This window comes from Pleurodeles waltl, chromosome 4_2 (assembly GCF_031143425.1).
Source record: "Pleurodeles waltl isolate 20211129_DDA chromosome 4_2, aPleWal1.hap1.20221129, whole genome shotgun sequence".
Classification (NCBI taxonomy): Eukaryota; Metazoa; Chordata; class Amphibia; order Caudata; family Salamandridae; genus Pleurodeles; species Pleurodeles waltl.
The window spans coordinates 446,241,221-446,258,231 of record NC_090443.1 but is presented as its reverse complement, the minus strand read 5'-3'; the positions used below and the strand labels follow the sequence as shown (position 1 = coordinate 446,258,231).

Sequence of the window (17,011 nt, the reverse complement as noted above, 5' to 3'; positions counted from 1 at the left end):
CACTGCTATAAACATGTATTTTCTGACTTATATGCGTGTGTTTTGCCCCTTTAGGAGCTTCCTAAATATGACTGTTATGTGTTTGCGGACTACAGCGCCATCTTGCACGTGGAAAACATTTACGAGGACATTGTTCGTGGTGTTTTGCTGGAGGCAGTAGATGAAGGTACAAGATGTCTTATATGCTGCTGGGCTCTGAGCATTTACTACAGCTCCGGTCACCTCTGGCCCACAGGAAGAAATGCATGTTACCTGTTCTGATGCCTGCTTTACCTTTCATTTCCTCGTACAGCCCTGCCTACCAACCAACCGTATGATTTTTTAGGACCTGTGTATTTCCTGCCTTGATTGATGCTGTCCACCACTTCCTGTTATGTCCAGTCTACTTACAGTTCTAACGAGTGTCTCCATATAAATGTAATTTCCTTTATTCAGCCCTGTCCACTTCCTCCCAAGATGAGTGCATCAAATTTCTCATAACTTCCTCTGTTAGACCCTACACACTTCTTGTTCCAATGCATTCCTAAAGATACATGTCACTTTGTCTATAGGGCTCTGCCTACTTCCTGTTCTGATGGGTGCCCTCAGGTACAGCAGACGTCTTCTCTTGGACTCCTACTCTGATGGGAGATGCCCATCTTTTCCTTTGTTAGGCTTCCTCCACTTCTTGCCCCTATAGCTCCTGCCATCCTTTCCTACATAAATCATCTTCCGTCTCCTTCCACGTTTACTTTGGCTCTAACTTCCAATGAGGCCGCGATTTTGCTCCATCTGTTGAGGCCCCAATGGCGTTTTGTTGCTTGTTTTACATTGCTTCCTTGTTTTGTCCCTTTCTGCTTGTTGTCAATCACTTCCTTTGTGGTGTTGTGTTCACTTTTCGAGCCAGCGCTCCATTGCGCTCTAACTCATCTCAGCAGTAAAAGCACAATAATAGACTGTTTATTCAAAGCTAACCTCTTGACTAGTAAGACTCCATTATTTAGGCTTCACTATGGTGCCTCTTGGTCAGTGAGACTACAATACAGGGTGTCTTGGTTATCGAGACACAGGCTTGACTCTGTGGCTAGGTTTTTGTCACAGTACTATGAGACTTGACATCTAATGCCCGCTTTACAGCTTTCCCAAAATGTAATGTTAATAATTACGTACTAAGGTTCTGGGCAGTGCTCCCAACACAAAGGCGTTTCCTGAGAGAGCAGTCCCCTGGCCTTTGTACAGTGGATTAATTAATTCAGGCAGCACAGCAGAATTTAATGGGGGTCGAATAAACCCTTGCAGAGACCATCATCCGAGGCCAGTGTTCACAAGGCTACGGCTGAAACGCGTTGGGAGGAAATTCGTTGTAAAGAGTAAAAAGCTTTAAATTATACTGGAAGTGTCCTGACCTTTCTTGTCATTACAAGATTTTTCTTTTGCACATATATATATATATATATATATATATATATATATTTATACATATATATACATATATATATATATATATACATACATATATATACATATATACATATATATATATATATAGGAAAAGCCATTGACATAGAAATTGACAGAGTATATTATTTTTATATATATATATATATCTATATAGGAAAAGCCATTGACATAGAAATAGGACTAAATGTTGGCACTGGTCAGTGCAGTGTCAACATTTAGTCCTATTTCTATGTTAGGTTTTTTGTTCAGAACATCTGGTCACCCTACCTTAGTTGCACCACTACCTTGGCATCTGAACCCCCGTTACCTGAGTGAGGGTGGTATAATAGCAAGTTGAGAACTGTCCTTGGAATTCAATCCCAGCCTCCCCAGGTGTGCACTTTTGGAATACATTCCTAGGCTCACATTTTTTTCCAAAGATTGGAAGTACTTGGAATTTCGCCAAACAGATGCAGCAAGTGTGGGATAAGAAAACTGGACTGAAACCCAATACACATTGAATATCACCAGTGGGTTCACAGCACCACCCACTATTACAATCTACTTTCTAAAATACTTTATAATGGGAACGTTGTGATAGTTGAAACAAGCAGTCCTGCATTGAAATCTTGGTTCTTCTACTTGACCACATTGTTTGATCCTGGGGAAATTATGTACTTCCTATACCCATGTCTCAATATCTGCCATTATTTTAAGAATACAGGCTAAACACAGAAAATCAGCACCAGGGACATATTCCCAGGAACTGTTTCCAGCACGGCTCCCATTCGTGCATGATTATGATTTCATCAAACTTTGATTAAAGTGTTGGGTCGTTGCTTGCATCTCCAGTTTTGACTTGACCTGTCTTTTCTGTTACAAGATATTTGTTCATTCTGCTCTCGCTTAGCTACCTATGTCTCGTTCTTTAACGCCTGTGCTGCTATGAACTGTTTGTTCCTTGCTTTCCTGTTGCTAATAGGATGTTTTTATGTTGATTGTTAACCATAACGTACTTCCTGCTCTTTTGTAAGCACTATAATGTCTTCGTGGCAAGCGGCAATATATAAAACCAGGAATAAATAAAAAAAGTCATATTTTGATGGCTAAATGGAGGATAGTTGAGAGCAATGACCAACTGGGCATCCAATGTCCATGAATTTTGAAAACCAATAACAGACTTTATAGTTTAAAGCGGTGTCTTACGTTATGGTGACAGTAAAGTTGCACAGCAGTTTTAAACTCATTAGGTATCCAAGAGTGGTGGAAAATAAATTCCAAAGATTCCTGAAGTCGCAAAGTTGTATTTTCCTTTTTACAGCTGATGAAATTGCTCACGCACTCTGCTTAATAAGGGGTTACAGGATATTTAGTCACCAAGGGCTCGCAGGTTGTTAACTTAATCTGGCTACCATAAAGACCTCAGATTCAGGCCTGCTTCTGTGCATGTCTAGAGCCGCTTTCCTCCTGGAGGTCACATTCTTCCTATTAGCACATCAGTAGTCAATCCTGATACAAACAAGAGTGTGGGACAGCTCTTTGCTGCACACACACCCTCCCAGTTACCATTTAAAGAAATGCTGATCTTCACAGCCCTCTGCACAGCTCTTGCTCAGTGTAGGTGCAGGGACATCCTGCCGTGTCATCTGAGGCTTTGTAGCAGTGGGTTTATTTAATATCCTCCTGGTCGTTAAGGTGCCCTGCACTGGTTCACCTGTCTTCCAAGAGGACCTATCAATATGCGCTGCAGTGTGTTCATGCACACTTGAAAGTACACACATAACCCAACGGTAGAAGGGATTGCACTTGAGGGAACATGTATAACCTAACTGTGTGCGCTAGTGATGGGCAAGCTAGAAAATTAATTGGAAAAAGGTCCGGCATGGCTCTAAGAGCAAATATTAGTAGCTCAGAATGATTTTCATTGAACATAAGTAGCTCTTACTAGAGAAAAGGTTGGAGACCCCTGCAATAAACAAGGTGTGCTGTTATGTGTGTGTGTTAGCCTCAAACTCTTCTGTCACTTGCTGCTTAGATTTCCATTAACAATTTCGGAAAACTAGTGAAAGGCATCCTATGTTTGCAGGGTATTTTTTGATCAGTGACACTTGTTGTACCAAGTCCTAGAAAGTGTCAAATGCTGTGTAGTGAGACTAGCTTGACTGCACATAGCACTTCATGCAAATGTTGAACCAGGGCTGGCTTTAGAGTTGGAGGCGCCTGGTGCAACACATTTTTTGGGTGCCTCCCCTCAATAACCTCCATCTTCAAGGATTCCATCACTACCACCTTCCAATAGGGCCACTCATCTCCCCACAGTCCCTTTCTCACGTGAATTTATTTTGTTTTATAGCGCTACTCATACCAACCCTACAGTGGAGAGGCGACTCCACTGACCTCCTGTCCAGCGTCTGTTGCCCTCCCCAGCTCCTCCTGCTGCTGCTGCCTCTGCCTCAGGGAATGAACTGAGAGTCTGCCTGACTCTCAGTTCGAGGCCCTCCTCCACCCACAGGCTCCTGCCTGCGCGTCATTCCTGGTGGCCTAGTGGCCATCTACAAGTAAGAGTCTTCTGTCTCTCTCTGTCTCTCCATACTCCTGCTTTTTACTTCTGTCTTTTACCTCTGTTTTTACTTTGTTTTGTTTCCTTCTTCTTCTTTCTGTTTCTTCTCCTATTTTTCTGTCTTTCTGTTCCCCTCTCCGTCCCATACCACTGCTGCCCCTGCGGTCCTGCCCCTTTGTTCCCTGCGACACGCTTTTCGTGCCCTCCCGCCTCCCAGCTGATTGGACTGAGGCAAAGGCAAGCCCGTCTCCGTCCATCCGCATCACTGCACCCACCACCAGAAACCCTGGCTATCCAATTAGCCATTCCGTGGCCACCCTCCATTCCGACGTCAAGACCCTCCACCGCCCTAACACCAGACATCTCAGCGCCTGCTGCGCCGCATCTCCTAAGAACACCCATGGACGTTTTTCCTGCCGGAACTGCAACCTCAGTTTCAGCCACAACAGACAACCAGAACACCCCAAACCTGAAACCACAGACGCCCACCACAACCTCATCAACTGCTTCCTTCTGAATAAACGCTCCATCCACAAGCACACCACGGAACTCTGGGACCTCATCGACTCCACCCATCCAGACATCACCTTCCTAACCAAGACCTGGACCAACCCTATCTCCGGACCGGACTTCGCAATCCCGGATGGCTACAACTCCCTAAGGAAGGACCAACCCTCCCATCCATGTGGAGGGCTGGCCATAGTACAAAAGTCCTCACTCTGCATCACAGTCAGCATGGAGGAACACTGCACCACAATGGAACACCTACACTTTCTGATCCATGCCACTCACAATTCCTCCCTCAGTGGCACCCTGGTCTACAGACCGCCTGGCCTCCGCCCAGCCTTCATCGACACCATTGTAGACATCGTCAGCCCCATGTCCTGGGATCCACGAGTACCTCCACCTGCGCGACTTGAATTTCCACCTCGAGGAGCGCAACGACGAAACACCACTTTCCTACTCAACAATCTCGCCACCCTCGGCCTCAAGCAACCGATCACTGCACACACTCCGCAGGACACACACTAGACCCCATTTTTTCCTCAGGCACCCGGATCACTTTCAAGAATACCTTCACTCCAGACTGGACTGACCATCACTGCATACACTGTGCAATCACCGCACCCAACAGGCACCTCCACGTCCCCAGGGCCCCCCCACAGGAAATGGAACGGAATCACTGACGACCAACTCACCACAACCCTCTCCAAATCACCCTCACAGGCAACAACGCAGCACGCAACCTCAACTCCTGGATCACCAAATGCGCCAACTCCTTAGCCCCCTCCGATCAACTTCGGTCAGGCGCGTCCCAAAAAAAGCCAGCTGGTTCACTGCCGAACTCCAAGAATCCAAACCCACTTGCAGGCACCTAGAGAAGAAAAGGAGAAACAGCAAAACCAGCGAAGACCTCGCCTGTTTCAGAGCCGCCATTGCCACCCATCACGAAAGCATCAAGAACGGAAAAAAAAGCCGCACTCCGTGAATGCATCAACACCTTCCCGCACAACACAAGAGAACTCTTCATGGCAATCAACAAATTCATCAATCCTCCCTCTAAAACCATCAACATCCTCTTATCGCAAGACCTTTGCGACAAACTAGCCACTTTATTCCACTGCAAGATTAAGGACATCTATAACAACTTCCTCCCGCAGAACCCACCCAGCGTCAGAACCTACAACCGACCCAGCCCCCTGGAGCCCACCCAAAGCATCCACAGCTGGTCCATGCTCACCACAGAAGAGACTGAAATCATCATGAACAGCATTCACTCTGGAGCGCCAACAGACTCCTGCCCTCACCACATCTACAACAGAGCCAGTGCATCCATCGCCCCCGAACTCCGCAAGACGTTGAACTGCTCCATCACAACAGCCACCTTCCCCAAAGACTGGAAAAACGCTGAAGTCTGCCCCCTCCTGAAGAAACCCACAGCTGACCCATCAGAGCTCAAGAACTTCCGACCCATCTCGCTGCCACCCTACCCAGTCAAAGTCCTGGAAAAAGCCATAAACTCACAGCTGCAACAGTTCCTCGAGGACAACAACTCTCTGGATACCTCTTAGTCTGGATTCCGCAGCAACCACAGCACGGAGACAGCTCTTCTTGCAGCCACCGATGACATCCGCACACTCCTCAACCGTGGACACCCTGCAGCACTCATACTCCTCGACCTTTGACACGGTCTCCCACAGCACCTCATGCACCAGACTCCACAACACAGGAAACCATGGAAAATCCTTGCAATAGATCCACTCCTTCCTCACCGGGAGAACACAGAGAGTCAGGCTCCCACCCGTCATATCCAAACCAACAGAAGTCAGCTGCGGAGTCCCTCAGGGATCCTCCCTGAGCCCAACACTCTTCAACATCTACATGGCCGCGCTGGCAGCCATCCTCAGAGACCACAATATGAACATCATGTCATATGTCGATGGCACTCAACTCATCATATCCCTCACTGAAGACCCAGACAAAGCTAAGAGGAACTTTCACACCGGGATGAAAGCTGTCGCCTCCTGGATGAGGGAGAGCTGCCTCAAGCTCAACTCGGACAAGACTGAGCTCATCATCGGCTGGATCCCCGCCGAAACCAGAAAGACAGTTACCCATGCCCTCGTCACAAGCCGACTGGACTACGGAAACACCCTATACGCAGGAACCACCGCCAAGCTTCAGAAACGTCTACAACGCATACAGAACGCCTCCGCACGCCTCATCCTTGACATTCCTCGCCACAGCCACATATCCGCCCACCTGAAACACCTGCACTGGCTCCCTATCAACAAGAGGATCACCTTGAGGCTCCTCACCCACGCACACAAAGCACTCCACGACATGGGCCCCGAATACCTCAACAGCCGCCTCTCGTTCTACACGCCCACCCGTCAGCTCCGCTCAACCAGCCTCGCCCTTGCCACCGTCCCACGGATCCGCAGAACCACCGCCGGAGGAAGATCATTCACCTACCTGGCAGCCAAAGCATGGAACTCCCTCCCCGCACACCTAAGAACTACCCAGGACCATCTTGCCTTCAGGAAACTCCTCAAGACATAGCTATTCGAGCAGCAGTAACAACCCCCCCCCCTCTCCAGCGCCTTGAGACCCTCTCGGTGAGTAGCGCGCTCTATAAATGGACTGATTGATTGATTGATTGGAAACTCCATCTCAGCCTGGGATAACTCCTGGTGGCCCTCATCGCTCAGCCCACCACCTACTCTGACTGACCTCGCCCACAACCTAGGAATCATCCTCGACTCCTCCCTATCAATGACCCGACAGGTAAACTCAGTCACCTTTTCCTGCTGGCACACCCTCCGCCAACTCCACAGAATCTTCAAATGGATCCTGGTCGACTGCCGCAAAGTAATCATCCACACCCTGGTCACTAGCAAGCTCGACTACGGCAACGCACTTTGCGCCGGCACCACAACAAAGAACATCAGGAAATTACAACTCATCCAAAATGCTGCTGCAAGACTCGTCCTGAACCTTCCCCGCCAAGAACACATCTCCCAAAACCTGAGGACCCTCCATTGGCTCCTAGTAGAGAAGCGAATCAACTCCAAACTACTCACCCACACCTACAAGGCCCTGCACAACATCGGACCAGCCTACCTGAACCATCAAATCTCTTTCCATTACCTTGCCAGACCCCTCCGCTCTGCCCAGCAGGTGCTAGCTACCATGCCATGCATCTGGAAAACCACCGGAGGAGGGAGATCTTTCACATACCTTGCAGCTAAGAGCTGGAACAACCTGCCCATGCACCTCAGACAAAGACCATCTCTCACCATCTTCAGGAAGGACCTCAAAACATGGCTGTTCGAATGAGCCCCACAGCCAACACCAGCGCCTTAAGACCCTCACGGTGAGTAGTTGCGCTTTACAAAAACTGATTGATTGATTGAACCCTAGGGTGTCAGAGTACTTTACATAAAGCACACTTTATTTCAGAAGCAATGAATCTTAAATGTGTAAATAATTCTATAGGAAATGTTGCACAAAACAATGAGGAGTACTGTTATGTGATGTGCACAGTGGTGGCCGGCAGCTTTAGGAGGGGGGGGGTGGGCGGGATACACACACACACACACTCATTCTTTCACACACAGACATGCATGCACATCCATTAACAACACTCATACCGTTCAAACATGCACGAACGCACCAAACATTCATTTTAAAAGATCGCACACACTCATTCCTTCACACACACACGCACGCACATCCATTAACAACACTCATAACACTCAAACATGCACGCGCACACCAAACATTCAATTTAAAACATCACACGCATACACACACACACACTTACCTTCAGCCTCCAGGTCCCAGGAGGGTTGGGACTGCTGCCTTCCCTAAGGTCAGCCAATGAGGGAAGGCAGCAGTCCCAGCCTCGTCACAGAGTGGGATGGGGTCAGTGAGACTGCTGACCCCACCCCACTCTGTGACGAAGTGTCACTGATTGACACTCGCCCAGGGCGCTTCAGGGCTTAAACCTGAAGCGCCCAGGGAGAGTGTCAATGGGTGACGCTTTCCTCGTCACCCAGGGGAGGGCCTCGAGGCACCTTTGCTGAGCCGAGGAGGTCACGCCCATAGGAGCTGTGACCTCCTCAGCCCAGCAAAGTTCAGCTCAGGCAGCCAGGAGTGTGCGTAAATCGCTGATGTCTGCTCCTGGCTGCCTGAGCTGAACATGGAGAGTGTCTGTCAGGGTGACCTTTGTTCAGCCTAACAGACACTCTTCATGAGGGGCAAAAGGTGGGGGGCGTGGCCCCTCCGCCCTAAAGGACGGCCGCCACTGGATGTGCATGTTACATGTTCTTTGCAGCAGGCATATTAACCCTTCGTGCTACTTTATGATGAGTCTAACTGCCACTAGACAAAACTTCATCTCTCTCCAGAAGAAACATTATTTACCTGTTATTGTGACATTTCTATTGTTGCCTGAAAACTGCTGGATAATTAAGGAAACCGTAGGTGCTTTTAAAACCAAGTTATTTGTCAACACAGCGCATCTCCCGAGGTGAGCGCCAGGGGCGGCTACACCTGTTGCACCGCCCTGAAGCCAGCCGTGTTGAACAATAACTGTGAGGGACAGATCCGTCCTGGTCGTCATCTGTGCCTCTCTGAAAGGACTGCAGTGCACGGATGCAGTGGTGGTGTGCCCACTGCAAGTTGCTGTACTTAGCGCGTTAGTGCGGAGCAGTGAGGAGGCAGCTGGAAAATCTGCAAAAGGTCGTAGCCGCCAAGCCTGTGGTGCTGAGTCAGATTCACTTGAAAGGCCTCCTAGACTCAGGCCTGTATTCCCGCGTGGACTCTACACACTCCTCCCGCGTGAAGCCTCCATGCACACCCATCACGCCTTTGTGGCACTCAGTAAGCCTTCTCAGCAGCAGCCCAGAGCGAGGCAGTAGGGTTGGGCAACCCTCTGCGGAAATCGAGAAAACTAAAAAAAAAAACAGAAACGACAGAGCCAAAGCCGTGACTGGGAACTACAGAGCTCGGAGTTCCCAGGAGATGAGGGTAAAGCTGGAGACTGCGCACGACCTGCGTGCCAGGAAGTGCAGGGACAGGATAGGATCTGTCTAGGGGTGGGCGAGTCACAGAACGCTCGTGCCAGGCTCGGGCCAGATGCCTGGCCCTGGCTCAGCTGTGATTTTGGCGTGCCACCCGTGCTCTAACCTATGGTGCAACGATTTTTTTTTTTACTTTGATGTATAACAGGATTGGTAAATAGATACGCATCTAGTAGCTCAATGGGACAATGTGAAACGAGAAACCTAGATTTTTTCCAGGCTCAACCAAATTGTGTGATTCTAGTCAAATATTTTAGTCGACCGTGATTCCTGTTTTTTTTCTGATTGCATTCGAGAGCACTTTGAAATACGTTTAATACGAGCGCCTTTCTTGTGTCTTATTTAAAAACGACTACGTTCCGTGTAAGTATCTAGGCCACTTGCAGGGTGATAACAACTGACTTGCATCATTATTTAATAATGGCATTGTTGTCATGGTGTGGGATGGTGGACATCAATATTCTTAAATTCATGTTTAAAAAAAGGTCCCTTTTAAAAAATGCCGCTCAATGAAGTTATATAATCTCTTGTACTTAGTTGCAACTTTTCCGCATGTTAAAGAACAGTACTTTTTTAAAAAAAAAATCAAGAATCGATATCAAATTGTTGTGTGGTGTTTATTGTACACTTTAGAGCCAAGCATTTTCTGGGCTAGGCTCGAACATGTGCTCTTAGAGAGCGCAGCCAGATCCTCGACTCGGCTCTGCCTGTTAAAGTATTGGCTCGCCCACCACTAGCTCTGTCACCGTACCACTGTGTTAATCATATCTATGAGGTTCATGTTGCACAGGCCGCCGTGATATACGCACACCCACACGCGCGCGTGCGCACGTTGTAAACCGGCGGATCAACATGGGGCAAGCTGAGCTGTTTTTTGGGCCTCTGCCGGGCACCTGACTTGAGCCAGGCTCGATCCTTCATCGCCTCCCACACCTCTAGTTTGTTCTCGGCTAATGCGTGTGTATACACATACTTGAATATGGAAATATAATTCAAACGGACTAACACAGGCCCCTGCAGCGCAGGTGCGCCCCATCCCTCCAGAAGGTCACTAACCCCTCAAGATGGCCCCATTCATCCCAAGCTCAGCGAATATTTGTGAGATATGGGAGACTCGGGGGCCCCTCGTCACATTTTGCGGGTGGGAGGGGCATCATTTTGCATTAAACCTCTGAAATTCGAAAGTGCCAGCATAAACGCATTGCCTTATTCCAAATGTGCACATGCACGCACACGTGTCCACACCTAATCCACCATGAATGTTTTTTTAATTCATCTTGTCTTTTTATCTTCCAGCTTTGAAAGACCCTTCGCGGCAGCAAAAGCATCACCTGGGCAGCGAGAGTCTGGCCTCCATCCTGGAGAGCGCAGAAAACCTGCTGGGACTCGACCAGGCCTTAAGGGATGGGAGAGGAGGCCGGGAGACTCCTGAGAGAGTGACGGCCCCAGGCTCGACGAGCTCCCCCACTGATGATGAGGAAAACCTGCCTCGACAAAGCGCTCTGCAGGAATACGTTGACAGCAGGTTATTGGATGACACTGGGATATCAAGAATCTCTTATCACTCTTTGCAGGAATCCACCCACCCCCGGCCATATCAGTACATAAGAGGCAACACAAAAAGCCCAGAAAATTCACAGCAAGGGAAAAGGGAAGCCGGAGGCTGCCATTTTGAGAATGGCACTGGAGTTCTGATTGAGAGTGCATTTGTCCACACGCTAAAAGATGGCATCTCGCCTTCTGCACAACTTCTCCAACTGGGACAGTCAAACGGGACCAGTCCTAGAGTTTTATCAGATGTGGAGACACAAGGAAGCCAATGTCACACGCTGTTCCCAACTCAAAATGGAGGCATTGTGCATGCCAATGGCAACGTTATCTATGGAAACCTTTTGGCCTACAAGTCACATGACCGCACCATCCCAGATGGCATGGATTCACAATCAGATAAGAGAGACATGGACCCAGAGGCTGGTCAGCAGAACTTGGCACTTGGTGACTCAAAAAGCAGTTTGCTGCTGGAGGATCTGTCCATAGAACTTGAAAAGACAATATCTCAGATAAATCAAGATCTGCTAGAAATTGACCAGACAGATAATATCAAGGCTTAGATTTACTAAGTGTTGTGTATGTACACGCACTGTGCTGAACAATTTTGTGTCATGCCCACAGGCTTTTAAAACGGTACATAAATTGCCACAATGTTTTGCATCATTTTGCGGCACTTGGGCATCTGCGTAAAACCGGACTGAAATATTCCTCTAAGTTGATATCTAATTATTGACAAATTCAACACAGAGCAGCCACTTGGAAAACAGACACTAACAGCAGGACTAGAGACAAGACTCTATACCAATGTATGTACATGGGGGTGGGAGAGGACTCATAGGTTCTGTACAGACCAGGGGGTGGAATGAACTCTTGCTCCAGCACTGGACACTCAACACAGAGCGGTCAATGAATCAAAGACCGGGCCTGCAGCTGTCACTGATTTACCACTACTAGGTCATCCACTTCCATTTGGCAATGCACCTCGATCCTGCCTTGTAGCACCCCTTGTGCTTCTGCTTTGTCAGAACCCTCCGGCATCACAAGTCCACCTCATCCTGACATGCTTGCCTTCTTTTCTGTCAGCCACAGGAAGCACAGTTTACACGTGTGCTTAACAAACAGAACTGTACGCATGGGACAATGTGACGGCCATCTTGATTCAGTGCACACGCAAGTGAAGGCTAACTGATAATAGTGGTGAACAAGGAAGCAAAGTTCACTAATACTGTAATAGAACCATCCTCGACATACCATGTTTTATGCAGACTGGGCTAGCAGCAGAGCTACACTGCACACCACATACTTTACTCACTGGGAGTTATACATACGTCTTGGAATATATACTAACTCCAAGCTCTCAACAATGGTTCCATAGACTTTAATGGATCCTTACACTAGACTACCATCCATTCTCTATTAAAGATGTCATGTTTTGGGTCAAAACTCTTCAAGGGGCAATTAGTATGGGTTGTGCGGGCGCTTGGTGGCACTGTCTAATCTTTTAAAATGATATTTAAGTTAACACACTGCTTTGCATTGGTTTGTGCCATATGACAGGTCATGCAAAACCTTTATAAGTAGCCTCCGGAAATGTGCACACTTGTGTACTATTTGGAGCGGACGAGTCTACTGTTCCGGACTCTCCTTTCAGCCACTCTCTGCTAAACTGCACATCTCTCCGTCGGTTCACAACAGAAATATTTGGAGCTATTGAGGTTGTTCCTATCCTTTTGTGTCATCTTTAGTCAGCCCTGGCCTAACGCGCCTTGCATTACTGGACTTGTAGACTCCCTTTTAACATTATAATTATAGTTGGACCAATAATCGCAGGAGGCAAGTGCTGTTCTCTAACAAAATCTGTACTGGCTGCAGGTCTCACTGTCGCCAAAGGGCGCTTGAGAATGCCCTGGAACTGTTTGATTTCTGTTTGGAATTTGTGCATCATTATTCTGCCTTATAGGTGCGCTGTTTAGCAGACCCGCAACATATAGCTCATCCTTCTAGTTTCTAAAATGCGTGCATTACGCATTCAGCCGGACTTTGCTATTTTAAGCAGACAGCACTTTGCATTCTGGGACTTGTAGTTTTGTTTTTCCCATTATGTGTTGATTACGAGGCTCAGCATGCTAAGTGCAGATGGCAAAACATAGGACTGGCGGAATGTGCCACAAATTATGTTGTGCCACGTGTTATACATTCCAAAAATATTGCAAATGCTAATTGCCAAATACATTAGGACTCCTCCATATAATCAATATTAATTGCAAGCCAGTGATATATAACGGCACATATGGCAAAACAAATTTATTTTAATTTTGTATCATAAAATTTAGAAACAAAGCATTAAGAGACTCAGCCGCTACTGAGCTTATATTCAATCCACTTGAACACCAATGGGTGACAAACACCAGAATAGTTGCTTAATTCATGCTATTCTATAAAAATAAATCAATTCAAAATACAGTGTTTGCGCATGTTGCTGTAATAAAAAGCAGGGGAACTGGTACTCTCCGTACGCGGAAGAGTTTCCAACTAGCCCCATGAAACCAGGAGTGCTTTTGTCCAGTGTTGACTTTTAGCCTGCACCACCATTGCATCACGTGATTTGTAGTCTTGTTTTTCTCATTATTATTGTGGGCCTAAAAGTTCGAGAATGTAAATAGCTCTTGGTTAAACATTCTAGGACTCCATAGAACTGCTTCTCTTCCGATTTAATCCATTGGCAACCCTGATGCACTAGAAGGGCTGAACAAGCATTGGCAAATCCAATAGGTCTCGCCTATGAAGGAGCTTTTGGCTTTGCAAATATGATTTAGCCATGTTGTACACCAGTTTGGCAGCTGTTCAGCATGGCTAAAAGTGGCATAAAGGAGAGTTGTGTGGAGCGGAGTGTCATAAAGTAGAGTGTCATGGAGTAGAGTAGGGTGTTATGAAGTGGTGTACAGAGGCATGGAGTTGTGAAGAGTCGAGTTGAGTAGCGTGGAGTGGCATAGAGGGAGTTGCGTAGAGCACCCTACTTTGGAGTAGTGTTGTAGAGTGACACAAAGTGGAGTAGAGTGGAGTGGCATAGAAAGAAGTAGAGCTAAGTAGAGTTTAATGGAGTAGAGGGTAATAGAGTGGAGTGTTGTAGTAGGAATAGAGTGGCCTAGAGTGAAATGGAGTAAAGTACAGTGCAGCAGAGTATATTGGCATAGAGTGCAGTGGCTTATAGTGCATTGGTTTTGAGTAAAGTGCATTGGTGTAGACTGCAGTGGCGTAGAGTAAATAGAGTGGCATAGAGTAGTAATGCAGAGTAGAATGGAGTGGCGTAGAGTGCAATGGCATAGGGTAGAGTGGCGCAGGGTGGAGTAGCAAGGGGTAGAGTAGAGTGGCATACAGTGTAGTGGCGTAGAGTAGATTTTTTAAGAGTAGAGGGAAGCTGTGCAGGGTAAAGTGGAGTGATGGAGGATAAAATGCAGGGGTGTAGCATAGCGTCACAGAGAGTAAATTATGCAGAGTGTAGTGGCGTAGAATGAATTGGCGTAGAGATGAGTAGTGCAGAGCAGAGTGCAATGGCATAGAATGCAGTGGTGCAGAGTAGTGTAGAGTTCAGTGCAGTCTTGCAGACTAAAGTGTCTTAGAGTGTAGTGGTATGGAGTACATTGATGTAGAGTGCATTAGTGTAGACTTCAGTCGAGTAGAGTGTTGCAGAGTAGAGTGCTGTAGAGAGCAGTGGCATACAGTACAGTGGTGAAGAGTAGAACAGAGTGGTGTAAAGTGCAATGACATAGAGCACAATTGTACAGAGTGGTGTAGCATTCAGTGGCATAGAGTGCAGTGGCATAAGGTGTTACAGAGTAGAGTATAGTGGCGTAGACTGCAGTGGTGCAGAGTAGTTGGCATGGAGTGCAGTGGCATAAAGTGCATTGGTTTTGAGTAAAGTGGTGTAGAATACATTGGGTAGAGTGCAGTGGTTTTGAGTAAAGTGGTGTAGAATACATTGGGTAGAGTGCAGTGGTTTAGAGTAAACTGGCACAGAGTGCAGTAACGTAGAGTCAAGTGGTACAGAGTGGTGCAGCATAGAATGGCATAGAGTGCAGTGGTGTGGAGTAGATTGTTTCAGAGTAGAGTGAAGTGGCATAGAGTGAAGTGCTGCACAGTGGAATGGAATGGTATAGATTAGTGGTGTAGAGTGCATTGGTGTACAGTGCCAGATTAGAGTGGTGTGGTGCAGATTAGAGTGGAGTGGCCTGGAGTGGTGTAGAGTGCATTGGCTTACAGTACAGTGGTGCAGACTAGAGTACAGGGATGTAAAGTAAAGTGGCGGAGAGTGCAGTGGCCTAGAGTGCAGTAGTACACAGTAAATTAGAGTCGCATAGAATGCAGTGGCATAGAGTGATGTAGAGTAGAGTGGTCCAGTGCCATAGAGTGCAGTGGAGCACAGTAGAGTGGCACTAAGTGGAGGGGCAGAGAGTGCAGTGTTGGAGTAGAGTGTTGTAGAGTGCAGTGGCTTAGAGTAAAGTGGCACAGAGAGCAGTGGCATAGAGTACAGTGGTATAGAGCATAGAGTACAGTGGTATAGAGATAGAGGAAATTATATCCTTATGTCCTGTTAATTCAAACTGAAGCAGTCATTTGTTTTTAATATGTTCTTGATGCCAAATAGATAACATTTAAGTGTGTGCAAAAGGTAGGAATGGGAAAAAGAGATGCCTGCGAAAGTGTTATGAAATATTACTGATAAGAATTTGTTGTTTCAAAAGAACACATTGGCATAGGTGAGAGGTGATAACGCAAGTAGGTCATATCTATTTTAATTAAAAAATGCTTTGTGGTAGAGGTGTGTCTTGAGTTGTAGTGGCAATAATTAAATATGCAGCGATATTTTATTGCAGCACAACAAATTATTGTTGTATATTGATCTTATTTTTGGCATAAGGTGTTACTGCATGTAATACTTGTAATGTAATTAAGGCACACTAAGTAACGTTGGAGAGGCTAGGGCAGGAAAAGTAATAAGAAGTGAGAGGCCTGTTTGTAATGCTTATGTGATGTAATAAGTGAAAGATGGTGCCTGAAAGAGCATATATTTATAATTGTTGTCCACTGTAGAAGGGAAGGAAGGATGCAGTGTTACTGTTGTTAGAGAGTTTGTTGAGGTGTAAGTAGACACAGTGTTGGGCAAACTGTTAAAAGAACCTAAAGGCAGATTGTGAACTTTAGAAGTTGGAAAGGGAGAGGGGCGTGGGGGTGCTTTCACCCGAGGGTGGACAAAGGAGTGATTCTCAGAGTGGCTCTAAGACTGTGGGGTCTGTTTACTACTAGCAGGAAGGTTAATGTTACAACTTAAGCATTTGTGCAAAAAAGCACAAAAGAGTGAAATTGCCATCATGGAACCAGTAGACTTGCTGCTGAATGGAAGTTAGTACTTTGTAAAAGCATAGGGGAGTTGGGAGGGGTGAAGTGCATCTAGGGAAAGAAGAAGAATATGTAGATGGGTTAAATGAAGTTATGGTTTATGTTCATTGTGTTTGTGTTGGACACAGTGCCGCTGGTACCTGCTGCACAAATGTAATGTCCGGTCTGGTGTGTGTAGTTCAGAATGACCGATAAAGAGTGTGTGTGCCCAAAGCAGAGTGATAAGTTGTGGTGTTAGTAAACAATAGACATACTTTGGGGCAGATTTATGGAAAGTGGCGCTGCCCCCAGGGGAGCGCCACTTACCCTGCACCCCTAAGCAACTCCCTACCACCACCATGTGTGCGCCCTACTTAAAATACGGTGCACCATGGCGCAGGGTAGGGGGCAATAGTATAATTTCTCATGACCCTTTTGATGTACTCTGCAAAATATTGGGGCTACTCCTGCAGAGTACATAGGGCCCCATTCTAAAGAATGGAAGCCCCCTTTTAAC

General features: G+C 46.8%; 1 protein-coding gene across 1 annotated transcript in view; it reads left to right on the top strand.

Moving 5' to 3' along the window:
• The window catches only part of NIBAN3 (niban apoptosis regulator 3), a 95,856-nt gene extending 79,903 nt beyond the window's left edge, over positions 1-15,953 (top strand). The window contains exons 13-14 of the mRNA XM_069231741.1: positions 55-166; positions 10,864-15,953. Of these exons, the coding sequence (XP_069087842.1) occupies positions 55-166; positions 10,864-11,678 (927 nt within the window). The 3' untranslated portion in view covers positions 11,679-15,953. The remainder of the gene's footprint in view (positions 1-54; positions 167-10,863) is intronic.
• Positions 15,954-17,011: the final 1,058 nt, after the last annotated feature.